The 25,826-nt window shown below is 49.8% G+C and overlaps 2 protein-coding genes across 5 annotated transcripts; both read left to right on the forward strand.

The window, feature by feature from the left end:
- Positions 1-25,664, forward strand: LOC109556406 (very long chain fatty acid elongase 1). Of its 4 annotated transcripts, XM_070786704.1 has the most exons (15): positions 1-80; positions 1,664-1,782; positions 2,748-2,892; positions 3,429-3,569; positions 3,764-3,845; positions 4,205-4,453; positions 5,184-5,244; positions 20,872-20,978; positions 23,485-23,544; positions 23,675-23,865; positions 24,085-24,165; positions 24,289-24,345; positions 24,436-24,541; positions 24,624-24,760; positions 24,929-25,664. In XM_070786704.1, exons 1-15 carry the CDS (start codon positions 75-77, stop codon positions 25,148-25,150), a joined length of 1,764 nt encoding a protein of 587 aa, XP_070642805.1. In that variant the 5' UTR covers positions 1-74; the 3' UTR covers positions 25,151-25,664. The 4 variants fall into 4 exon arrangements, with proteins under 4 accessions (XP_070642805.1, XP_019813229.2, XP_019813227.1 ...); XM_019957670.2 differs by lacking the exons at positions 1-80; positions 1,664-1,782; positions 2,748-2,892; ... (2 more) ...; positions 4,205-4,453; positions 5,184-5,244 and adding an exon at positions 19,913-20,357; XM_019957668.2 differs by lacking the exons at positions 1-80; positions 1,664-1,782; positions 2,748-2,892; ... (2 more) ...; positions 4,205-4,453; positions 5,184-5,244 and adding an exon at positions 21,687-21,779.
- LOC139182265 (dolichyl-diphosphooligosaccharide--protein glycosyltransferase subunit TMEM258-like) lies at positions 5,804-19,771 on the forward strand. Its single transcript, XM_070786708.1, has 3 exons — positions 5,804-17,307; positions 17,912-17,958; positions 19,531-19,771. The coding sequence occupies exons 1-3, from the start codon at positions 17,086-17,088 to the stop codon at positions 19,628-19,630; spliced, it is 369 nt and encodes a 122-aa protein (XP_070642809.1). The 5' UTR covers positions 5,804-17,085; the 3' UTR covers positions 19,631-19,771.
- Positions 25,665-25,826: the final 162 nt, after the last annotated feature.

Here is a 25,826-nt window from a genome sequence, read left to right on the forward strand (position 1 = left end):
GAGTTCTGGCTTTCTAATTGGCTGACTTGGGAACCGGAAGAGGAAGTGATTGACACCGCCCCCCCGCCGCCGCAATGCAGGTGAGGACCGGTTTGGAGCTAGTGACCGCTAACTAGCTTTGGGTAACGAGACAGAAAGTGGGCTGGCCGAGGAGAGAGTGAGGAGTTAGGGCTGAGAGGACGGGGTCGAGACCGCGACTGTGAGATAAGGGGACGCGCGATGGGGGCGAGGACCTTTAGAGGGGGATGGGGTGGAGCCCGGCTGACAGGAGACAGAAACTGCAGTTAAGTTGGGACGGAGAAGGCAGCACTGTCTTGCTAGGGTGTGGAAAAGGATCAAGTTGTAATTTGGGAAGGTGCAGTCCAAGAAAGATGGCTGAAGAAAGAGGTGGATTGGGCTCGGGCTCAGGCCCCAGCCTAGGCTGTTGGATGTCGACAGAACAGAGAATCTGTAATTGGAGAGAAGCCCGAGGGTGGAAGGAATTGTGGGACCGTGGTGGCCAGAAGCCAGACTAAATAATCTGAGACCGTGGGTGGAACCCGGCTCCTGTCCTGCACGTTCGGGGTTTTGCAGTTTTGCGTCATTCTTCCTAGTGTGTACCCCTAGTAGTTAAAGGGTGAAATGAGATAAAACTGGAGATCGTAGACGTAAAGGAAATGCCATGAAGACCCCTCCGCTTTTAATATAGTTTGCCTAGTGCTTAGGGGCCTGTGCAGCTTTGTTGTTGTTTTGTTTCGGTTTTCATTTGTCACTGTTTGTTGCACAAGAGTAGTTGTCAGTACATCAGTGGCACCCCACTCCAGTACTCTTTGTCTGGAGAATCCCATGGACCGAGGAGCCTAGTAGGCTGCAGTCCATGGGGTCGCCAAGAGTCGGACACGACTGAGCGACTTCACTTTGACTTCTCACTTTCATGCATTGGAGAAGGAAATGGCAACCCACTCCAGTGTTCTTGCCTGGAGAATCCCAGGGACGGGGGAGCCCGGTGGGCTACCATCTATGGGGTCGCACAGAGTCAGACACGACTGAAGTGACTTAGCAGCAGCAGCAGCAAGCTTGAGAAAGGGGCACAGGAATATTGGTACAGCAATAAAGTGAGTGCAGGTTGATTTAGCAAGGAAGAGGTTGAAACAGCAAATGCTGAGGGAAGAGGAAGGTGGGGGTGGCAGAGGTGGTGACCGTGGCAGTATTCAGAGGAGCCTTCCTGTGTAGGTAGGTTTTCAGAGATTATGTCATTGCCAAGGAGAGCCAGGTTCACAAGGCAGGTTCTAGAACAGAGGACGCCAGAGGATGTATGCTGCTGAGGTGTCCCAAACATAATAAATCCCAGGTATTACATCTGGTGAAAATTGTCCAATGAGGGAGAACAGAGAAAAACCAAGCCTAATATAGGGAAACAGTCACGCCTGGATTAAAAGCAATGAGAGGAAGGAATCAGTAGGTAAGAGGAATTGCAGTCAGATGAATGGGTTTAAAGGTCTAAGGGTTGATGCTATCTGTGATCCTAACACCAAATACAGTAAACAACCTGACTCTCCCTGTGCCAATGAGATTCTGTGTCACTGTACTGGTGTTGCACACTGTCACCCTGGCTTTTCAGCCTTCTTCTATATGCATCATCCTTACACTTATCTGAGTAACCAACCTATTACTGTTGGCTCAGAGGGAGGAAAAACAGCTTGAGGCATCATTAGACGCACTGCTGAGTCAAGTGGCTGATCTGAAGAACTCACTGGGGAGTTTCATTTACAAGCTGGAGAACGAGTATGACCGGCTGACCTGGTAAGAGTTGCCAGGGCAAGCTGGGGAGGGCTCCATGGGTGGGCTAGGCCCCCTGCTGGATAGGGTATCTCCAGCATGTATCACTTTGCCAACATCTTTTGATTTAGAAAGAGCTGGGTTTCCCAACATTTAACACTGAAGTTGGCCTTGGGCCCCAATTGTATGGGAAGTAGAGAAATGCCCAATTTCTCAACCCAGGTTCTTTCTAGCTTTTGATTCTCCCTGTTTGACTTCTCCAGGATGAGGTCCTCCTGCAGTGGGTCCTCCCACTGCAGTATTCATACTGGATTTCTTGCACGGGTGTTGCCAAGTCTTTTAGGTCCAATCTACTCAGAAAGTTTGGATCTGGAAAGGGATCTTTCACCCAGTTTCTGAAGTTCTAGTGATTAATAGTGTAGCCATCATTCCTATTTTGCCATTGTCCAGGCATAAGTTCTAAGACGCACTGTGGGTTCCCGAAACTATGATAATACTGAATCCTTTTCTGTATATACTGTGGGTTTTTTCTTTTTTTTCCTATACTACTGTGTGGGTAGCGTATACAATATGGATATGCTGGACAAAGGGATGATCAACATCCCGGGTGGGACAGAGTGGGATGAAGCAAGATCTCATCATGCTCCTCAGAACACCTCCCAGTTTAAAAACATGGATTGTTTATTTCCTGGATTTATCATTTAATATTTTTGGACTGTGGTTGACCACAGGTAGATGAAACCTCAGAAAGTGAAACTTAGGATAAGTGGGGACTGCTATAATAACCTGTCTTTTTTCTGCATCTGTGTCAGAAATTCAAAGTGTATCCCTCTTTTTAACCCCATAATCCCTGTGAGCCAGTCTAGTTCTTGCCCAGGCCAGTGTAGGGCTGTGAGTGTTTTGGGGGTAAGTCTGGTTATTCCTAGTCCAAGGGACCCTTTTGAGGCTCCTTTACCAGGAACATTCTGACATCTTCTTACCACCACCAGGCCATCTGTCCTGGACAGCTTTGCCTTGCTTTCTGGACAGCTGAACACTCTGAACAAGGTCTTGAAGCATGAAAAGACACCACTGTTCCGCAACCAAGTTATCATCCCTCTGGTGTTGTCCCCAGACCGAGATGAAGATCTCATGGTAAGAGGAGGAGAGGGATGCAGCTTAGGAAACAACGTTCTTACGTGAGGACTGACAGCACAGTGGTTGGTTTCTATTCTAGAAATTTTGAATATGCAATAATGTATGGCAATAAGTGGGGGCTACATTTTGGAGGCCTTGCTTTTTGTCCTTCTGGAGTTTGGGAGAACCACTCCCAAAGAGTGCTAAATTAACCTGAGGCCTACAGCACCAAGATAAAGACCTTTTCCCTCTTTCCTCCACCTCCTGTCTCGAGCAAAACGTTTGTTTTTTGTAACCTTTCCTAGTTCAATCTTTGATTAAAATGTGGCAGAGAGGGGTTTATCCTTAGATCTGGTAGAGATGGGGTGTGAGTAGATAGAGTTGAAGGATGGAATGAGGGGAATGGTGTCTTAGGAAGCCAGATATTATTAGTCTCAGGTTGTGTTTTCCCTGAAAATGCAGTGTTTGCCTGTGGAAGGAACTATGTGTATATCAGGCCAGAATTGAATCTTCTTGGAGTCCACAGTAGGATCAATAAAATCTGTGTATTACAGAGGCAGACTGAAGGACGGGTACCTGTTTTCAGCCACGAGGTGGTCCCTGACCATCTGAGAACCAAGCCTGACCCTGAGGTTGAAGAGCAAGAGAAGCAGCTGACCACAGATGCTGCTCGCATTGGTGCTGATGCAGCGCAGGTTGGACTGAGTCACTGCCCTGCTGCCCTACACCCTCGAGTTTTACCATGAGAAGCTGAGTATTCCCACTCCTGTACTGTAGGGTATGGCAGTTGGTTATGCCTCCATTGCCCCTGGAATAGCTCAAAGAAGAAACTTTCCTGTAATCATTTCTTGCTTGCCCTAACTTCTGTACAAACTTACATGTGTTACAGAAACAGATCCAGAGCTTGAACAAAATGTGCTCAAACCTTCTGGAGAAAATCAGCAAAGAGGAACGAGAATCAGAGAGTGGAGGTATGGAGGGATTGGTGGCAAAGTGGTGGGGGAATGAGGGATAAGATCATTGGAATAGGAAGGGTGGTGTAGGTAGTGGTGAAATGAGGATGCAGGGATGTGCTGTTTAGCCAAGGGTATGCATCTATTCTGTTGGCCTTCTATATTTCAGGCCAGCGCTGGGGCAGGTGGAGAAAGGAGCAAAGGGAGAAGGGCGAATTCTGAGATAGTCATGGGGGTCCTCTGGCTCTTCCTCTGGGTTGCCAGGAAGTCTGGATGCTACCAAAGTCAGAACTCCAAGCCCTGGCACTCATACTGGTGCTAAATGAAGTCCAGGGCCAGAGGCATACCTCAGGGTCTCCACTTACCTTGCCTTTCAGGTCTCCGGCCGAATAAGCAGACCTTTAACCCAGCAGATACCAACGCCTTAGTAGCAGCTGTTGCCTTTGGAAAGGGGCTTTCTAACTGGAGGCCTGCAGGCAGCAGTGGTCCTAGCCAGCCAGGCCAGCCGGGAGCTGGAACAGTCCTCGCAGGAGCCTCAGGATTACAGCAGGTGCAGATGGCAGGAGCTCCAAATCAGCAGCAGCCAATGCTCAGTGGGGTGCAGATGGCCCAAGCAGGTCAGCCAGGTAAGGTGACAAAGATTGGCTTGGTGACAGACCTTGAGCAGGGATGTGAAAATAAACTGGGTTATCTGCCACACTTCCCCCTTACCCCATCCCCAGGGCTGGAGAGATTCTCCTTTTCTCCCTTGGACTGTGACCTGGAAAAAAACTCTTGAGAGTGAAAGTCCCATTTGAAACTCTGTTAACAGACACCAGACAATGAGAAAGAACTTTGACTGAAATTGCCCTTAGCTACCCTTCTGTCCCCTTTAACTTTGGGTAGGTGTATTGTCAGTGTCTCACCCTAGGTATTAGGATCATTGGGTAGGTGTGTTAGGAGTTGACAAGCAGGCAGGTTTTCCAGTGCTATGCGTATTCCTTGCTCTGTATACTGTCTCTTCTGCTCACTCTTAGTAATTATAAGAACAGTCTGGAGGAGTTTGGATATAAGCAGCTAGAAGAAATATTTTCTTCCAAGCTGTCTAGGCAAAGGGACAAGCTCTCTTTTTCTATTAGGGGAGGAGCAGGAACCTCCAGGGATGTGTTCCAGCCCTTCCCACTATTCCTCGTCCTGACCATCTTCAGGTAGAGGGCTGGGCAGGGAGCCGTACCTCAGCCTTGTCACCCAAGGTCAGATGCCACAGATTCTGAGCTGATGGAGGAGGTGACAGAAGGGAACCTGGGAGGCAGCACTTCTGATTTATGATGAACATCTGACTATGCTTCAGGTATCTTTCTTCATGTTTTTTTTTAGGGAAAATGCCAAGTGGGATAAAAACCAACATCAAGTCGGCTTCCATGCATCCCTACCAGCGGTGAGTGTGAGTGGCAACCTCCACTCCCAGGTGTTCTTTTCAGAGTTGGGCAGTGAAACTGCCTTTTGCCCAAAGCTGACCTGGATGGGTACAGTGAAAAGAACACAGGCTTTCGGCCACAGACAGATCCCATCTCCACTGCCAACTAGCTGTGTCACCTTGGGCAAGTGACCTACTTTTTCTGAGCCTGTTTTCTGGTTTATAAATGATGATAATACCTACCTCATAGGGTTGTTGTGAGGATTAAAATGGGAAAACGATGTAAAACACTTAGCACAATCTATGAAATAATGAGTATTCAATAAATGAGAGTTTCTCCAGCCACTTCTTCCCACTGTCCCCTCCTCAGTCCTCGATCCAGAACTTGCCCTGATCTGAGACTGCTTCATGTCTGTGGTGAGCTGATGGACACAAGATCGTGGACCGCTCAGCTTTGTTTGAAATCCTGTGCTTATTCTGTGCTGCCAGAGATGGTGACAGCTTCTGTGTCCCTAGAGGCCCACTGCCTCCACAGGCCTGGCTTCCCAGATTCCAGCCTGGCCATCTCTCCAGGCTGCAGGTGACGAGGCCTCTGGGCTGAGACAGACCATCCACTTACAAGTCTGGAGAAGCTTGGGCCTGCTCTACTCTCCATCCTCTCAGAAGCCAGTTCAGCTCTCATCTGGGAAATAGTCAGAGTCCCCTATCCTTTACCCAACCCTGGGCCTGTGAGGGAAGATGTTGAAGTCCCAGTAGATGGGAGCTTCCTCAGGAAGTGGCTCTGCCAGGCAGGGCTACATGAGAAAGGGTTTTGTGAGCATGTGAAAATATCCCTTGTTCTCCAGACCTTTTTTTTTTTCTTTCATATTTTGGAGGGAAAGAGGAATTGCACCTCACACCGTCTCTCGTCATGGTTGAGTCATCCTCAAAGTATGCCTGGTTCCTGGGCTCAGTTAGCATGGCTTTTCTCCAGTCCATAGAGCCAGTAGTTCCAATAAGGGTCAAGTGGATGGTGGGAGGTGGCAGCCGCCAGCACTTTTGCCTGCTTCTATAAAGCTGGAGAGGAGAGTGGGCTTGGGTCACCAGCTTAAGCTGCCTTTCTTGGCTCTCCTTTGCAAGCAAGGGCAGGAGTTGAGTCAGCAGAAGTGGACCAAAGGATTGCTCTGAATAAAGTTATTTAAGTTGATGACCACTGTGTCAGGGTTATCTACAGCAGGTAAATTGAGAGAGCTATGTGGGGATTGGAGACTACATGTCAGAGACTTTCAAGGTTGCTGCAAGGCAATATTTGTAAAAATTTTACTTATTTATTTGGCTGTCCTGGGTCTTAGTTGCAGCCTGCAGGATTTTTGGTTGCAGCAGGTGAACTCTTAATTGCAGCATATCGGATCTAGTTCCCCAACCAGGGAGCAAACCCAGGCCCCTTACAATGGGAGCTCAAAGTCTTAACCACTGGACCACCAAGTCCCAAGGCAATTCTTGTTTGTTCTCCAATAAAAAGTTTTCTTAGGTTTTTTGTTTTTTTTTTCTCTTATCTGTAGGTTTGATCTAAAAGTCCTGAGAGGTAATAAAATGGCCTGCTCATTCCTCCCAGCTGCCTTTTTTCTGTTCTCTTCTGTCACGTATTAGTACTTAGGTATTTGTTCAGTGCCAGGCAGGACTCTGCCAGGCTGTGGCAGCAAAGGACTGGAAAAGCAGTCACAGATGTCACATCCATTCTAGTTCCATCACGACCAGAAATGTGTCCACACAGCTCACTGATCATAGTACACAGAGCATGGAGAGTCCTGCCGTCAGCTCTGAGGCAGTGTCAGGGGTTTTCCCCACTACAGCAGGGCTGCCTTACCGATCTGTCAGCCTACTCACCTGTTCCTTCTCCTCTCTTCCGTTTGCACTGGAAATACCCGAGCTCACTGTCACATTGGATAGGATTCAAGGTGTGTGTCTCCAAAACCCCTGGAGTAGCTTGGTGACCACTGTCCTTTATTCCACCCAAAGATTCCTTCCTGTTGAAAGTTTCTTAAAAACTTTCAAACCTATTGAAACCAACCCCAAGTGTCTTTGTTGTCTCAGACTAATAGCAATGTCATTCCCAAAGTACTATTTGAAATGGATTCCTTGCCCTCCCAGAGTTGAAGTGCCCTCCTGTCCCAAGAGGAGCATACTCGGGACCCCACCTCCATCTCATGCCCTTAAGCAAACCGTCCTTACGTCTGTATTCCCTCTGAGAGGACATGCTCTCGTTCCCAGCGTCCCAACCCCGGGTCCTCTGGAGTGCACAAACCTAGCAGCGTCACCAACTGTGGGGCTCATACAGCCCAACAAGTGTCTCAGTGGAGAGCATCTCCCACCCCTAACACTCATCCCTAACGGAGGGTATAGAGAGAATACTACAGAGTTTCAAGAAGAGCACATTGACTTGCTGCCCCCTTGCTCAGGTTTAAGATAAAAAGATGGCACTCTTCCTCCCTTCTGGTAGTGTTGTCCAGTTTCTGATGTTTCTGTTTTGCCTGGGGCCTGTGCTTGCTTCTACTCTTGGGGAACCGGGGCAAATGAGATTAGGACACACCATTGTCTCCCAGGTGTGTGTCTGGGATGGCGAAAGAAGCAGCAGCTGTTAAACTTAAGTGCAGCACAGAGGTCATCCTGTTGAAGGTGGAGGCTTACTGCATCGGTATTTGCATGACACCCATTGCTAGGACCGCCCCCTCTCCAGCTCTGCCCTGAGGCTGGGACTCTCATTGCTGAACCTCTCTTTTGCACGTTGCCCCAGTCACCCTGTTTTCTTCCTCTGCTGATGTCTATTGCTGCCCTACCTAGTTAGGTCATGTAACTTGACCTTGCACTTTCTTGGGAAACAGTCAAGGTAGATAGGTTTCAGCTAAGTGCTCCTTCAAACTCCATAATCAGTCCTGGTGTTTGGACTGAACCAGAGCCGGTATAGTGCCCACCTCCTGTCCTGCTGTTGAAGGGAGGAAGCTGATCTCTGCAGGAATGCCCTAGTGCAAGGCCAGTCCCTTTCCCACCCCCTTCCCACCTCCCCCAGGCAGCTGGGAACAACCTCTCCCTTTGTCTAAACTTCTTGTACAGAATAATCCTCCTTATGGACAATGTATTCTCTGTGCCTTGTGGACACAGGAGCCGTGTGAGCTGATCCCAGCACCAGGCAGGACGGGGGCGGAATCCATCCAAAGGCCACTTTAGATCAGCTCCTGATTACTGTCTAGAGAAACCGCCAAGGGATGTACGTTTTCTTCCATCTGTTCCAAGTTGTGGGGGTTAGCCTATTGAAGTTTAGCAGTAGGCCAGGAGTAAGGCTGGGGGCTGTGGTCCCTTTGTGATTCAGTCTGGAGGGTTCACTGTACCAACTTATGGAGGCTCAATGTGGCTCTGGCCTGACAGCCTTGAACACACAGAGGCTAACATTTGGAAAGAGTTTACCACCCTGCAGGTGGGGCTTTCTAACTGAAACTCCAGTCATTGCTTCAAGATGTATTTTGTCCTACGGGACAAATTTCCTCTCTTCTTCCCTTTAGCTTCTGTCTCTTACTTTCTACTGAGGCAGGTTCTGGCTCTCTGTTGTCACCTCTTGATCAGCTCACATGCTCTCAAGATATCACCTACCATATGTACATGGCAGTTCCCCCAAGTACACAATGGACAAGGCCCCTGACTTCCCTGGGCCTCAGTTTTCTCACCTGGGTGCTCCCAGTGATACTTCCTAGCTTTCAAGTCTCTGGCAATGATTCTGAAGCCTGTATATCCCCAGGCATTTTTCATTTTCCTCATCACATGACTATGTTATGATAGGCAAAGTTTTTCTTAGACTAGCCTGCCAATCCCTTGAACCCCTCCAAACTGTTCCTAAAGTTCCCTGTCACCTGCAGCTTAAAATACAGACCTCCCTCTGGACCACTTCCCTAAAATTATTTCCTAACTTGCACTAGTTCTTTAGTAAAAGTTACAACAGAGATAAATGCATTGAATGCCAGAGGTCACCTTCCCACTCAGGCATCTCTTTCTCTCCTCTGGGCAAGATAAATGTACCAGAGATTCCCCCACCTAAAGACAGCAAATTATACTTTTCCACATGATAACCTTCCCCATGGAATTGAATCCAAGGCACCACGGGCTGCTCCCCTTCCTGTGTTTCCTCTGCCATGTCATTCCCTTCCCTGCTGTTGCCCAAATTTCCCTCCTTCATGGTCATTTTGATAATTAATCTTCCGTGGCCCACAACCCATGTGTAGACCATCCTTGTTCTTTTGTACTCATTTCTCTAGGCTGCACACATTTTCATGACCCTGGTTAGTATCCTTCCGTGTTAATCCTTGAACCCACGTCACCACTCACTTGACTCTCGGCCATGCTCTTGAAATACAGAGGCTACCACCACCATCTTCCTTCACGCCCTGTACTCACTCTTTAGCCCCACTTCCACTCTTCCTCAGGAACTAGCCTGTCTCAGATCACTGTTGACCTGAGAGCTAAATCCAGACTTTTTTCAGTCCTTCTGTCTCTTACTTATCTCCATGGTTTTAAACAGTGCTGGCCATTGCTCTTCCACCTTTTCCCCTTCACTGACTCCCACTTCTCTGACCATCCCTTCTCTGCAGGTTTTGGCCTTCTGTCCCTCTGCCTGCTTCTTGAATGTTGTTATTCTCCAGGACTCTGTTGTTAACCTTCTTTTCTAATTCTACTTGCTGTCTCTGTGACCACCACCTTTATGTACATAACTCAAACAAGTTTTATCAGACAGCCCAGACCTCTTTGCTGACATGCAGATGCCTATTGCGTATTTCTGCCCCTATGATCCACAAATACCTCAGGTTCTGAATGTGTCAGTCCAATCATCTTTCCCTTCCAACCTGTTTCTTTTCTAGTATCCTAGGTGTGACCTAAGCCAGGTCTATGGAAACTGTCCTAAACACTTCCCCACTCTGTGTCCCAGCACCGCCCCACCCCCCACTCAGTCAGATACAAATCCTGTCAATTCTGCCTCCCCAAGATCCATCCATCCTGCCTTGTAGTTTAGGCCTGGAGCCTCGCCTTAAAAGTATTGTTTGGATGCCCTGCATCCAGGCTTGCCCACTCCAACTCATCTTCCATGTGGCTGCCAGAGATTTGTGCAGATCTGATCACATTCAGTTCAGTTCAGTTCAGTTCAGTCGCTCAGTCGTGTTTGACTCTTTGCGACCCCATGAATCGCAGCACGCCAGGCCTCCCTGTCCATCACCAACTCCGGAGTTCACTCAGACTCACATCCATCGAGTCAGTGATGCCATCCAGCCATCTCATCCTCTGTCGTCCCCTTCTCCTCCTGCCCCCAATCCGTCCCAGCTTCAGAGTCTTTTCCAATGAGTCAACTCTTTGCATGAGGTGGCCAAAGTACTGGAGTTTCAGCTTGAGCATCATTCCTTCCAAAGAAATCCCAGGGCTGATCTCCTTCAGAACGGACTGGTTGGATCTCCTTGCAGTCCAAGGGACTCTCAAGAGTCTTCTCCAACACCACAGGTCAAAAGCATCAATTCTTCGGTGCTCAGCCTTCTTCACAGTCCAACTCTCACATCCATACATGACCACAGGAAAAACCATAGCCTTGACTAGACGGACATTTGTTTGCAAAGTAATGTCTCTGCTTTTGAATATGCTATCTAGGTTGGTCATAACTTTCCTTCCAAGGAGTAAGTGTCTTTTAGTTTCATGGCTGCAGTCACCATCTGCAGTGATTTTGGAGCCCCCAGAAATAAAGTTTGACACTGTTTCCACTGTTTCTTCATCTATTTCCCATGAAGTGATGGGACCGGATGCCATGATCTTCGTTTTCTGAATGTTGAGCTTTAAGCCAATTTTTTCACTCTTCACTTTCACTTTCATCAAGAGGCTTTTTAGTTCCTCTTCACTTTCTGCCATAAGGGTGGTGTCATCTGCATATCTGAGGTTATTGATATTTCTCCCGGCAGTCTTGATTCCAGCTTGTGTTTCTTCCAGTCCAGCATTTCTCATGATGTACTCTGCATAGAAGTTAAATAAGCAGGGTGACAATATACAGCCTTGACGTACTCCTTTTCCTATTTGGAACCAGTCTGTTGTTCCATGTCCAGTTCTAACTGTTGCTTCCTGACCTGCATACAGATTTCTCACATTACTGATCACATTACTCCCTTGATTAAAGTCCTTTTGATAGTTTCCTTCTTATGGTTCTCAAACTGGGGTCCACATACTGGGCAGGTTGGTAGGGGCAGTGAGCCAGGCATACTGAATGTTATAGGGTAGAGCTCATCCTAGCTGCCCATTTTACTCGAGGCTAAGTAACTTAAACAAAATGCAGAATTATCAGGCATGCAGTAAGGAGTAAGCAGACTTTGGGGAATTACCACTAGTCCGAAGGGTTTCATACTAAGCTGCTAAATTCTCTGGGGATATTTATTCTTTTTTTTACATTTACTGCAGCAGACAAGTTTGAAAAACAGCTTAAATTTCCTGGAAAAGCAAGTCGAGATTTTTGTCATCTAGCTCCCTGACTTCTCCCAACTTAATTTGTGTACTGTCCTGCCACCCAATCTATTCCCATGTTGTACAAATTGCTTGATGTTTCCTGAATGTAACTCTCTTTGGCCTCCCATACCTTTATTCCCACTGTTCCCTCCGCACAGAACATTTTGTCCCATCGTTCGGTGATGAATATCCAATTTTCTTTCGAAATTCAGCTCACAGGTCACACTCTGAAGCTTTCTGAGAAAGCTGTCTGTCCATAGCCCAGTGCCATTTCCACTAGGTGTGGTCAATGACCTGCTCTTTTATGCTGTACATTTGTACCTTGTACAAACTTATCCTAGCTCCTGCTGCTCTTTATTGCCCCCCCAAGTTCAAGCACCCTGCACTGTCAAAGGGTGAATCCAGTTCTATCTGAGAGCTATATTTTCTTCTGCAAGAAATGTGCATGCCTGGCATACATGGCATCTGGCCCACTGTAAACACTTTAAGTGGTCGCTGCTGCTATTACTGTTGTTATTTGGTTGACCTTGGAGAGAGAGTATAATCTAGCATTTTGGTTAAAAGAGCATTTTCTAGTGCCGGGTTGTTCAGTTGCTTAGTCGTGTCTGACTCTTTGCAACCCCATGGACTGCAGCATGCCAGGTTTCCCTGTCCTTCAGTATCTTCCAGAGTTTGCCCAAATTCATGTCCATTGAGTTAGTGATGCTATCTAACCATCTCATCTTCTACAGCCCCCTTCTCTTCCTACTCTCAATCTTTCCCAGAATCAGGGTCTTTTCCAGTGAATCAGCTCTTCACATCAGCTGGCCAAAGTGTTGGAGCTTCAGCTTCAGCATCAGTCCTTCCAATGAATATTCAGGGTTGATTTCCTTTAGGTTCAAATTCTAGCTGTGCCACCTACTAGCTGTGTGGCCTTCAGCGAGTTACTTTACCTCTCTCTGCCTCAGATTCCTTATTTCTAGGGATGATAATACTAGTGGCTATTTCACAAGGCTTCTGTGAAGTTTAAATATATTAATACATACAAAGCACTTAGGATAGTGTGCCTGACAATAGTAGAAGCTCAGTAAATATTAACTATCCTCAGGGTAGTGTCTGAAAGTCTGCTGTCAGCAATTGTTGCTTCAATCAATCATTGACCAGTCCCTCTGTGCGGAGGTAACTCTTCCTCCCTCTGTAGCTCATCTGTGCTCATAGCTACGTTCACACTAGGAGAGACTCTCCATGCACATTTAATCCCCCACTGTGTGCAGAGCAGACACTGGAACATTTCTGCATTGGCTTGCCTGATGCAATGAGTCATTTCCAGATCTAGTTGTGCGAACTTTCTTTCTCCCTCTTAGTTGTCTATTAAAGCCCAGTTTGGTCTCCTAAACTGTGATTTTGAGTTGAGACCATATGACAGGCTTCCTCACTGGCAGTGTTCCTTTTCACCCCTTCTAAGTTCTATCTGTTCCCTGTCCACACCATTTGAAGACCCAGTTCCAGTCTGCCCACATCTCATCTAAAGGGGGGCCTTCACCATTCAGAGGTCTCCCTGTGCAGCTGGGATGTGTTCTTCTCTGTCCCTGCTCACTCAGTCCAGGCTTAGGTCTTCACCGGTGGCTGTGTGATCCACTGGTTATCGCACACCAGAGCTCCATGCTTGCTCTCTTCCCTTCACAGTCACCACCAGTCCTTTAGGCCTTGTTTTGCCATGGCAACTCCATGGTTCTTGTCACTATACTCTAAGCTATGGCCAATACCTGCGGACTAGGTGCTGTCTCACACCTCCATGCCTTAAACATGCTTTGCTCTCTCCTTGGTGTGTCTGCCCTCTCTTTTTCTTGCTCCAACCTCCTGTTCACCTAGGGAACAATTCGTCCTCCCAATAGCACCTACTCCTGTGAAGTCTTTATCACTTCCTCCCTTTTACAGTTGACCATTCTTAAATTATACCCGACCTGGAGATGGTGACTGCAGCCATGAAATTAAAAGACACTTACTCCTTGGAAGGAAAGTTATGACCAACCTAGACAGCATATTAAAAAGCAGAGACATTACTTTGCCAACAAAGGTCTGTCTAGTCAAGGCTATGGTTTTTCCAATGATCATGTATGGATGTGAGAGTTGGACTGTAAAGAAAGCTGAGCGATGAAGAATTGACACTTTTGACCTGTGGTGTTGGAGAAGACTCTTGAGAGTCCCTTGGACTGCAAGGATATCGAACCAGTCCATCCTAAAGGAGATTGGTCCTGGGTGTTCATTGGAAGGACTGATGTTGAAGCTGAAACTCCAGTACTTTGGCCACCTGATGTGAAGAGCTGACTCATTTGAAAAGACCCTGATGCTGGGAAAGGCGGGAGGAGAAGGCGATGACAGGATGAGATGGTTGGATGGAATCACCGACTCAATGGACATGAGTTTGGGTAAACTCTGGGAGTTGGTGATGGACAGGAAGGCCTGGCGTGCTGCGGTCCATGGGGTCACAAAGAGTTGGACATGACTGAGTGACTGAACTGAACTGGACATTTATCCATTATGTGACCTTAGGCAGATTACTTTACTTCCAAGACCCTTGATTTCTACCTCCTAAATTGGTGCTATAATCCCATAATATGCTCAGTGAAAGGTACCTTCCACTTAGCATATTTAAAATTCAACTTAAGTAGCTCTTACTTTACTATAGGATAAAGTCCAAGCTTCTTAGAAGGGCATATACAAGGCCTGCCAGGCATATAGTCAGCACTGAAATGCCAACACTGTTCTCCTTCCCCTGAGCAATCCCTTACACTCTCCTGAGAAATCTTGTGTTTATCACATAGCATGTTAGACTATTTTGATTACAACATAGTACAATTAAACTAGCTTAACTGAAAAAAAAAGAGAGACCCAATGGATTTGGGTTATACAGATGGGGAGTTGAAGGGTGACTGGCTCCAGGCAGGTCAGGGGCTCGGTGTTGTCTCAGCTCTGTCTCTGCATTTCTCCACTCTACTACATATAGCTCATCTTGTGGAAGAACTCTCCTGTTGCTTGGATTCTGTGCCATTAGAAGCACGGAGGGAAATGGAGAGAACACCATGACTAAAGCACCAGTGGGGCTGGGCAGAAATTCCATAAAGGAAATGAAAGCAGGGGGATGGGAAAGTATCTGAATGCAACCGGACTTAAAGCTACAACAGTCCACTGTGTGTGGTTTTATCTCTGCAGACAATTCACAGATATTGTCCCCCACGCCCCAGCCCCCACCACAACCAAACCCCATCCTTTCTCCTAAACTTACAGTACTGTGTTTCAGATTGCCTGTGGAAGGGGCCATCTTTCCTCAAACTCAGGATATCCCAAACTGCATTCACTCCCTCCATCCTGCTCCACAGGGTTATCCAGCTTGCCAGCCTGGCTGTCAGTTCTGGTCCCATCCCCTCTTCTCCCTTCTTGCTCCATTGCCCTAGGTTAGGCCCTCACCGTGTCACACCTGTGCCTCTGAGCTGGTCTCTTTGCTGGCCTCCCTTCCTCTGCCTTCCTCTTGATAATCTCACTGTCACCAGGTTTTTCTTTGTAAATAACAATGGGGATCATACCAACCCCTTAAAAATCTCCAGGGACATCTCAGTACAAACAAAACTCCTCTTTCTTTCATTCAAAACACTTCATGATTTGGAGCCATCTACTTTTTAACCTAGCATATGAAGGCCTTTCATTCACTGGATCCTTTCACCAAATAGAACTGCTTCCAGTTCCCTGCTCCTGTCCTTTTCTTCCCTCCATCCACCCCTTTGTCCATGCTTTTTCCTCAGCTTGAACCATCTATGTTACTTCCACCTCACTTGCTGTGTCACCTTGAGAAAAAATCCTTCGCCCTTTCTGATTCCATCCTTTCCCCATCTGTTCAGCAGTGATCACAGTACTTGCCTTAGAGAACTGAACCATAAGAGCATATGGGAAGCAGCTGGCCCCATGCTTGCCAGGGAAAGTGTTGTATTTTCTCTCTCCCCCTTTTGGCCTTTCTCTCACATCTTCCAGATCTTGCTAACTCTCTTTCGTCCACCTTGATAACCTCCCCTGGTTTGTCCCCTCACCAAAAGCCTTCCCTTTTCTCTCTCCAGAACTCTTCTAGCACATTTTATCACAGCCCTTTCCCCCAAACTGAATTTTTTTTTAAACCTCAGTTCAGTGAACACTGAACAATACTCATAGGGTGTTGGCACTGGCTACCTACAACAGATCAGGCTTTGTCTCCCTGACCTCTCACGGGTTCAGGCAGCCCCCCAGTTCAGATAGTATGATGAGTGTTTGCATGCAGTCTCTCTCTTCTGCTGGCTGGATGTCCTTCCTTCAGCCAAGGTCCCAACCTTAGGCAGAGGACACCAGCGAGCTGACTGAGGCCCATGGACATGCAGAATCATTAACCGACAAGCCCTTCCCCTCATCTTCATTCCTCTGTCCTCAGGTTGCAGCCCTCCCCTCAGCTCCTCTGTGCGGATACAGTTAGAAAGTGCCCTTTGTCCCTTACAGGTGGGGAAGGGAGAAGCTCGACATAGGCCCCGGGAGACTGCTTCCATTTCTACCTGCCACTCCTGTGGCCTCTCAGCCTCTGACCCTCAGTACCTGTTGTTCTCAGCCATTTCGCCTGTCGCCCCCATACCCTGTTCCCTCCACTGCTCCACCGGCTCCCTTGCAGGCGCATACAGATAATACCTTTTACCATTTTTTCTTTTTCTGCTTCTTTGATCCGGTTTCCCTTTAGATTTTTTTTTCCCCAGAAACACATAAAACCACATGATCATGGAAATAAGAGTTGTTAGAGTTCAGTTCATACAGATGGTGGTTTTCAGACTGAACCCTTGGAGAAGGTAAATCAGTAGTTTATCTTCTGGGGAGAGAGAATGGAGAAAGGCCCATGTGAGTGAGGTGTGAGTCAGAGAGGGTGGGGCCCAGGGGAAGTTGTCACCTCACTTCCCTTTAGTCAGGAAGGCTCCATGAATTTCAGGGGGAGTTTCAGCTGTTGGACTTGGTATTCTTCCCTACCCACATACACATCTGGCCTTTATCCTTATCAAGAACGACTTCCTGGACTCTTTCAGCTTCTCCAGTTTATCAGCCTGCCTCCAGTGGAGGTAGCGTCCCATGGACCCTCTTACCTCCAAGATCTTCCACCAGCTTCCCTGCAGGTTCTAAGTGGTCCCATTTCCTAGCAGTGCATTGACAGACTTACCCTTCTTTTCTGTATATTTCAGCCTGTAAGCTGTTTTCCTGAGCCAAAGTCTAAACCCTGTGTGTGCCGTATCTCATTGTCTTCTACACAGCACATAAACACGCTTAAGCCTCTTTCCATTAAAAACAACCCTTAGAGGAGCAGTGGATTACCCTGAGCCCAGCAAAATGGAGCTAGAGGCCATGAGTAGATATCCCCGTCCAGTGAACCCAGCTATCTTTCCCCGTATGACTGTGGTGCTGTTGGCCGCTGACATGTTCTTCACCTCCTGGTTCTTTGTTTATAAGGTCACCTCCACCAAGTACACTTGGCATATCGACAAAGAACTCCTCATCTCTTTGGTGGCCTCACTCTTCATGGGCTTTGGAGTCCTCTGCCTGCTGCTCTGGGTCAGTGTCTTATGTCTGAGCTCCCAAGGGTTTCAACCAAGGGTCCTCACTGAGTCCTTCCTTTGGTAAATTAATTTTTGGTTTTTGTTTCTACTATTGCTGGAAGTATCCTACCTGCTGCTCACAGTAAAGGCATATATGTGAAAAAACAAAGTCAAAACCTTTAGAATCAATCTGGAGGTGAGAGTCAGGCACTGATATTTTTAAAACTCTCCAGATGATTCTGGTGTGCAGCCAGGGCTAAAAAAGATAAACAGCTAAATCCAGACTTTGTAGCAGGCCATACAGAGCTCTTCATGACTGACTCCTGCCGACGTTCCCCCCTTACCCATTCGCCCTCTGGACTGGAGACTCCCCAGAACTCCCCATGCGGGCCATATCTCCTGCTTCCATACCTTCACACACATGCTTCCATCCGCCTGAAAACGTTTCCCTGCCTTCTTTAACACCCAGCTTTGGTGTAATTTCTATGAAGCCTTCAAGAACTAACCCCCACCTTGGAGTAAGGTGCCCCCCCCAACCCCTGCTGCTCTCTTAACCCTCTTGGTTTAACTCACCACTTGCTATTGTAACTGTTAATTTATCTATCTGTCTTCTTTTCTAGACTGTGAATATTTTTCAGGAACCCCAGTGCCTTGGAGAAGCCATTTGGTAGGACCTGGTTTGGTGGTCTGTATCAGATATTTGAAGGTGTTTTCTCCTAGGACTAGGACTGGAACTGAAGGAAGTGAGTCTTTGGGCATGTTCATGTAGTCAGTGGGCATTTCCTGAGGGCTTGCTATGGTCATTCATCAATACCAGTGTGGTCCAGGTGACTAATGGATAGTGGAAGATCTCTTTCTGTGCCAGGTGGCACAGTGGTAAAGAATCCTCCTGCCAAGGCAAGAGATGCGAGAGATGTGGGTTTGAGTCCTGGGTTGGGAAGATCCCCTGGAGTAGGAAAGGGCAGCCCACTCCAGTTTTTTGTCTAGAAAGTTCCATGGACAGAGGAGCCTGGTGAGTGACAGTCCATGGGGTCGGAAAGAGTTGGACAGAATTGAGCACAGCACCCACACACACATCTCTACCATATTTAACCTCAGGAACTGTTTCATCATTTATAACAGTCTGCTTTGTTTGTCTCTAGATGGACACTTAGTCTAAACCTCTCAATAGTGCTCTCCAAACAGTGCTTTGCACAGTTTATTTAGGAAGTATTTGTTGAACGAATGCTCATTAATCGACATACAAGAATATACCTTCTTGCTTCACCCCTTGGCTATGAAATGTCGAGGTAGAAACAGTGCTGAGTACTTTACCTGGGTCATCTCCTTTAATCTTCACAATCTAATGAGATAGGTGCTGTTGGAGGTTCAGCCACTTAACATTAAGTCATGTAAGTACTAACTGGAGATTTAAAATCAGGTCTTTGGAGTTAGGTGTGACCCCCAGGGCTACTGAAGTATACCTAAAACAATAAATATTTATTGACTCAACTGATACTGTCATCCCAAGGCAAGTAGAAAAGCTTTTGAATTCTTACTGTCTTCCCCACTTGACTCTGGGTCCCTCGACCTCTCTTCCCCTTCTCATTTCTCATTCACTCTAATACTCTGCAAACACTGTGGAGGGGCAGATGAGTCCAACATTGGTCAGATACTAGAGGTACAGAGACAACCAAAATATTGGTCCTTGCTGAGAAGAACTTACAGTGAAGGGGTATGCAGATAATTGCATTGCAGGAGATTGTGAAAGCGAAGGGAGGGACTGCTTTATTGCCTGGAAAAGCTGCTTTTATCTTGAGTTAGGAGACAGGGCTTGGAGGTGTGGGTGTATATGAAAGATGCTGATATCCTTGGGGAACAGTTAAAGCATAAGATGTGGCCCAGGAGAATGCGGGGAGGCTGAGGACCAGATCAGATAGGCCTTCAGGTACAACGCTAATTAGTCTGAGCTTTTTGAATATCTGAATTCTCTTGCCATTTCCTTTCAAGGGTAGGTACTGGTAGGTACTCTGTGGACTGGATCAGAACTGTACTTTGGCTCTGACCTCTTAACTCTAAGACTACACTTCCACATAGCTTGTTGTTGTTCAGTGGCTAAGTGTCTGACTCTTGCGACCCCATGGACTGTAGCCCACCAGGCTTCTCTGTGCATGGGATTTCCCAGGCAGGAATACTGGAGTGGGTTGCCATTTCCTTCTCCAGGAGATCTTTCCTAACCAAGGATCTCCTGCATTGGCAGGCAGGTTCTTTACTGCTGCAGCACCAGGGAAGCCCCTCCACAAAGCTGCATTCCACTGCTGATGAACACATTGTTTCTCCCAAACCGCCACCTCCTCTGAATTCCACGTGTACGTCAGACAGTCCTGTGCACAGTTACTGATCACTGTGTGCAGTTATTAGCACTGATCCCGGAGCTGCTGGAGATACAGATTTCATTTTGCTGAAACCTAGTCCTTAACCCCAGTGGTTCTGTAGAGTTGGTGAGTGTATGGCGTGAGGGGGGTTCAGGGAGCCGGATAGACAACTAAGTGTACAGAGTAAGACTAGCTGTCTCGGGGAAACCTCCAGTGTCTATTTTTCCAACCCTGTCAGTTTCCAGACCTTCTTGGGTGAGGGTGCTCTCTCACCTGCCCCCGCCCCCCGACCCGCCAAGTACCCTCTCTCACTGGCTGCCAGTGTGAAGTGATTTGGCTAGACAGTAAACCCCCTGTGAGGACAGCATCTGCCTTGTTCATTGATGTGCCACCAGCAATTAACCCCATCTTGCACGTGGTAGGTGGTCAGTAATAATGTGGATATTTACTAACACAGGTCTGATAGTAGCCTCCTCAAAACTCTTTGGTTTCTCCTCTGCTTCCAGAATAAACCAAACTGCTCCATTTGGCCTTCAACATTCAGCCACAGCTGGCTTCATTTCCCCTTTTTCCTTTCACAACCTTGAAGAGGCCAGCGTAGCCAGTGATTCATTAATTTCCCCTGCCCCGGGCTACTGGTATTCTCCCACCTCCGGTCCACACGGTCCTCTCAACAACTCCAAAGGCTGGGCTCACCCAAGTTTATAGGATGGTAAGGAAGCTTTCCCCACACAGCGGCTCCCTGGGCTGAGACCTTCCCGCCGACCGAGTCCACTATCGGGGCATAGAGAGGCTGCCTGCACCCCTCGGGTCCCACTCTCTCGAGAGGGAGCTCTCTGAGGGGACGGCTGACCCCGGAACTTGCTCCAAGGTCCCAGGTTGGGTGGATCGGTTACGAATAGAAGCTGTCGTGCTGGTGGACGAATCCCAGAGGGTCCAGAAGGAGGCCACGCAGGGGCTAAACATTAGGAAGGCGCAGGGTACAGCCTGGGCGGGCAAGGGCCCGGGGCCAGGCCGCGCGAGCTGACCGAGGCGGGAGGCGATGCGGCGGAAAGGGGTGGGGAGCTGGGGCTGGGCGCGCTTCCTGCCAGGGGCCCAGCGGCCCGCCCCTGCCTCCGCCCTGCGGGCCCAGCAGAGCCGGGGCTGGCCGGCCCCTCCTGCCTCGACCAGAGGCCCAATCAGCGTGCGCCCCCTACCCGGCCCGCCCTCTCCCCCTCTGGTGACAGAAAGTCGGCCCAGCAGATGAGGAAGTGGCAGGCAGGCTGGCCCTGGGGACTGCTCTCCAGCCTTGCTCCATCCCAACCCTCCACGACTGCCCGCCTGGCCCCCACTGGTGAGTCGGGACCTCCCAGGGCGGGCTCGCCACGTGCCCAGGCCCCTGACCCCCTGGGCCACCCGGCCCGGCCCGGCCCTGCCCTGCCCAGGCTGTGGGCGAGGCTGTGCCTGTGGAGAGTGGGTGGGAGGTCCCAGCTCTCCGGGGCTGGGCCTCCCCAGCAGCCTCCCTCGCGCCTGGCCCCCATTTGCTTGAACCTGGGCCTTCCTCCACCACCTCCTACTCTGGCCCCTCTCCGTCTCTTACTCCTCCCTCCCCTTGGCGCCCTTTTGCACCCCCGCTGCTCCCTTTGCCTGTCTCCTTTTCCCTTCCATCCATCTTAAAGCAAGGAAGGACCAGACCGAGTTTCCCTACTGGGGACACACCCAGACTCTCCTCAAACTTGGGGAGAGGGCCTTCCAGAAGCCTGGAGCCACCCCTGACCTCCAGGGTGCCTGCGTGTGTGGGGTGGGGGAGGTGAACTTGGGGATGGTGGCAGAGAGAGACTGGGAGATAACAAGCTGGCAAGCTCCCATGGGTCGAGGAGGAGCTGTGTGTTAGAGCACATGCTTCTGGGCAGGCCTTACCCTGGAATAAGCAGCCAGCAAAACTCTGTGAATGAATGAATGATGACTGCCATCGGTGAAAAGAGAGTTGCGGGTGTGCATGACCCCGGGTAGGTCTATGTCTGCACATGGTGTGGGTGATGTTGGCTTCATTCACCTGCAGGTGGGCTGTGTGAGTTTATGTATGTGACCGCGCTCATCTGAGACTCACAGACGCGAGAGGAAACCTGCATGTGAGCACAAGCCCTTGCACATGGTAATGCGGCTCCTGTGAAGGAGCATGTGTGTTTAGGTGTGTTTGCCAGTGTGCGCGTAGCTAGGAGCAGGCCTGAGTATTAGAGACCGTGCATGTCAAAGTCCACAAAGACTTGTCCGGGTAGTGTGTCAGACAAGGGCAGTTGCAGCCGGCAGGAGGCAGGTGGGCTCTGTGTGTGCATGCGTGTGCTGCCACTGGCGAGTTGTCGCAGGGGCGGAGGGAGAGCTGTGGCAGGGGCTGTGTGTATGGGACGGCTGGGGGCCTGACGGAGGTGGGGCAGTTGTGGGTGGGCGTAGAGGTTGGGGGAGCGTCTGTGAGATGTGTGTGCAGCCCCCGTGACTGTCAGAAGTTGTGTTCTTTACTTGGTACCTGCAGGGTTGCTTCTCTGGGTGGAGGGAACCTGGCCAACCCAAGTTAACACAGCTCGCAGAGCACCTGCTGTGCTGGCTGTTTGGGGAGCGCCTTGCCCCTTGGGGGCTGTCTGTCTGGAGTCCCGGGCTCTCCTCCTGGCCAAGGCTTTTGTGTCCCTTTGAGCCCTCCCCCGACATTCCTTCAGGCTTGGAGAGGGAGAGGGCCTAGTCAATTATGAGCCCTCCTTGAGGGAGGGGAAGATTCCTGAGACCTCTCCCACTCGCCACCTCCTCACATGCCACTGGCTCCCGGCCCCTCCCTGGGAGAGGGGGTGATGGTACCCATTCTGAAGTAGGACAGCCTGAGAATTTATGGCTCATTTAGGAGAGGATGCCCGGGTATGGGTTTTCAGCAGTTCTCTTTGGGCAGAGGCTAGGCCTGTGGCAGGAGTCCAAGTTTTTGTCTCAAAACCTAGAGTTCATCTGACTGATCCGGGGTGGCTGGGTGGGTGGTGAGTCCTGCGCTTTACTTGGCTTTCTCAATCCTGGTGGGTCCTCCAAGCACTGACCTGTGACCTGGACCCACCCTCCACCTCGGATGCTGTGCTGTGGGGGTGGGCAGAGGGCGGGGCTGCTGCCAGATCTAGTCAGACAGGTGGAGCCGCCAGGGCAGGAGTCTCAAAGAGCCAGGCTTCTGGAAAGGAAGGGTGAGAGGAGAGCGTCTGAGACAGAGGAGAGGCTGGAGGTGAGAGCCCAGGAGGGCAGAGGAGAGCCCGAGGGAGTGTCTCAGCAGGGGGGAGGAGGGAGGGACAGTTCCTGAGAGGACAGGAGGGACCATCCTGGGAGCTGTGCATCCTAAAATGGGGCAAGAGAAATCAAAGGGGAGGACCTCTGGAGAGGTGAGAGACTGGTGAGGAAGGGAGAGGAGGGTCGTCCCGGAGATGAATTCCCTGGTGGTAGGAGGTAAGCCTCTATGGAAGGAGACCAGAAATTGAGAGTCCTCTTGTGGAAGAAAAAGGGAGTGGAAGTCAGAAAGTAGAAATCCCTGGAGAGGAGCAGAGTGTGAGGAGGGGAGAGGAAGGTGTGGAGAGAAAGGGCAGAACAGCCTTTCCCAGGCATGCAGGATGTGTGGGAAACAGATCCCCCACACACCCCATCCCTGCCCCCCATGGCCGCCTCCTCGCTCTGGTCCCCAGCAACTCCTTCCTCTCACTGCTCTGTCCTTTCTGCAGCAAGGTGTCTGGAACTGTCCTGTCTGGTCTGTGTTCTGTCTATGGGTCAAGGGTGAAATTGGGGGTGGGGGGGCGGTTGGGGGAACAGTCAGCCCTCTCTGACACCTATCCTGACCTCGCCAGAGCCCTTAGCGAGGATGGAGGCTATTGTGAACCTGTACCAGGAGATGATGAAGCATGCAGGTGAGATGCTGTCTACTAGCCCTTCCTCCTTACAGACCCCTTGACCCTTTGTGACCTGACCTCATGTCTGCAAACCTGGTGGGGCCTGTTTGGACTCTGTGACCCTTCCTTTTTTGACCCTTATTCCTAGATCCCCGGGTCCAGGGCTACCCTCTGATGGAGTCCCCCCTGCTAATGACCTCCATCCTCCTGACCTATGTATACTTCGTTCTCTCACTGGGCCCTCGCATCATGGCCAACCGGAAGCCCTTCCAGCTCCGTGGCTTCATGGTTGTCTACAACTTCTCACTGGTGGCACTTTCTCTCTACATTGTCTATGAGGTAGGCCCCTGGGATGCCTCAGCTTTATTCCTCCAGGATAATGGGTGGGCCCTCGGGCTAGAGGAGGCATCTTCTTTCCAGAGAGGCTCAGCTCTGTTTCTCCATCTAGAGCAGGGGTGCCCAACCTCCAGGCCATGATTGGGGACCGCTGGTCTAGAGAACAAAAGAGATTTGGAGGAGGGAGGGATGTCTAGCTCTCTAATCCACACTTCTTCATAGTTCCTGATGTCTGGCTGGCTAAGTTCCTACACCTGGCGCTGCGACCCAGTGGACTTTTCCAACAACCCGGAGGCACTGAGGGTAAGTGGCGGCGGAGGCCAGGCCCCAAACAGCCAGGGGTAAGAGCACTTTGGATGTGCCTTGTCTTATAGACACGTTTAGAGAGGCTCTTGGCAGTCCTAAGGATGTCCTGACTTCTTACAGATGGTTCGAGTGGCCTGGCTCTTCCTCTTCTCCAAGTTCATTGAGCTGATAGATACAGTGAGTAATTTCGTGAGATTTGAGAACGTGTGGGGAGAAAGATGTGAGAGGCCTTGGCTCTGAAACCCCTTCCCCCTACAATTCTCTCAGCTGATCTTTGTTCTCCGGAAGAAAGACGGACAGGTGACCTTCCTACATGTCTTCCATCACTCAGTGCTTCCCTGGAGCTGGTGGTGGGGGGTAAAAATAGCCCCAGGTGAGTGGTGAAGGCCACTGGGGGAGGGACAGGTACTGGGGACCAGAGGCTTGACTCTCCTGACCCTGTTGTCCACTCACAGGAGGAATGGGCTCTTTCCACGCCATGATCAACTCCTCTGTGCACGTCGTCATGTACCTGTACTATGGATTGTCTGCCCTTGGGCCTGTGGCTCAGCCCTACCTTTGGTGGAAAAAGCACATGACAGCCATCCAGCTGGTGAGGGGCCCGAGCCTGACCCACAGTCGTCCCCCCGACATTCGGGTTTGGACCCTACCTTTATCCAGCCTACCTCACCTTTGACCCCAGCCCTCCCCACTGTGTTCTGTCCCCTTGCTCTCCAGTCCTCTCTCCCTGTGTCCTCTGACCCATGCCTTTTGGTCCCAGATCCAGTTTGTCCTGGTCTCGCTGCACATCTCCCAATACTACTTCCTGCCCAGTTGTAACTACCAGTACCCAGTCATCATCCACCTCATCTGGATGTACGGCACCATCTTCTTCGTGCTCTTCTCCAATTTCTGGTATCAGTCTTACACTAAAGGCAAGCGGCTGCCCCGTGTATCTCAGCAAAACGGAGTTCCAGGTACCACCAAAGTCAAGGCCAACTGAGAAACATGGCCTAGCTTGGTGCCCACCTAAGTGCCTCAGGACTGCACCTTAGGCAGCAGCTGTCATTGTCCTCCCCAGCTACACCTGTGACCAGGGCTATGTGGTCAGGACTGAGCAGCAGACAGCTCTCTGCTTCCCACAGCTGGTACACAGAGACCACCGCTTCCGTTCCTCCCTGACTTCTCCCGGCCAGCCCCAGGGATGTGGCCTCATTGCCCTCTGCCACTCCAGAGCCGGGGGCTGAAAGGGCTGGACACTTACTTCCCCCTCCCTGCCTTACACTTGGGAGAGGAGCACTCAGGGCTGGCCCCCACCAGGGTCTTGTGGCCTTTTTCCTCACACTGAAGAGGTCAGCAATAATCTGTCACTGTGGACCCAGGCTCCCCACTTCTCCACCCCACAATGAAGTAGGAGCTTCTTGGCCAAAGGTCAGGGTGGGTGAGGGGCCTGGGAATACAGCCTGTGGAGGCTGCTCACTCCTTTATGTCTTTATTAAAAGTGACAGAGGAAAGCATGGTGGCTGTGTGTGCACATGTGTCAATGGAAGAGTGGGTACAAAGCCTGCCAGCCTGTCTGCAAACAGGAGGGATGGTCAAGGTGCCCACAGGATGGATGTTTCTAGCTCTCTGATCATAGTAGGGAGGAGCCTCTGGGAAGGCTGCTGGCTGGGACAGAG

Source organism: Bos indicus, chromosome 3 (assembly GCF_029378745.1).
Source record: "Bos indicus isolate NIAB-ARS_2022 breed Sahiwal x Tharparkar chromosome 3, NIAB-ARS_B.indTharparkar_mat_pri_1.0, whole genome shotgun sequence".
Classification (NCBI taxonomy): Eukaryota; Metazoa; Chordata; class Mammalia; order Artiodactyla; family Bovidae; genus Bos; species Bos indicus.

Bases quoted from the DNA above. Each gene is read 5' to 3' on its own strand.
- LOC109556406 (XM_070786704.1), top strand. The intron at 3,570-3,763 runs GTTGGACTGAGT...CATGTGTTACAG, and splicing joins TTGGTGCTGATGCAGCGCAG to AAACAGATCCAGAGCTTGAA. The intron at 24,542-24,623 runs GTGAGTGGTGAA...GTCCACTCACAG, and splicing joins GGGGGTAAAAATAGCCCCAG to GAGGAATGGGCTCTTTCCAC.
- LOC139182265 (XM_070786708.1), top strand. From the start codon at position 17,086: ATGGAGCTAGAGGCCATGAGTAGATATCCCCGTCCAGTGAACCCAGCT. The intron at 17,308-17,911 runs GTCAGTGTCTTA...CTTCTTTTCTAG, and splicing joins TCCTCTGCCTGCTGCTCTGG to ACTGTGAATATTTTTCAGGA. The intron at 17,959-19,530 runs GTAGGACCTGGT...CTGCATTGGCAG, and splicing joins TGCCTTGGAGAAGCCATTTG to GCAGGTTCTTTACTGCTGCA.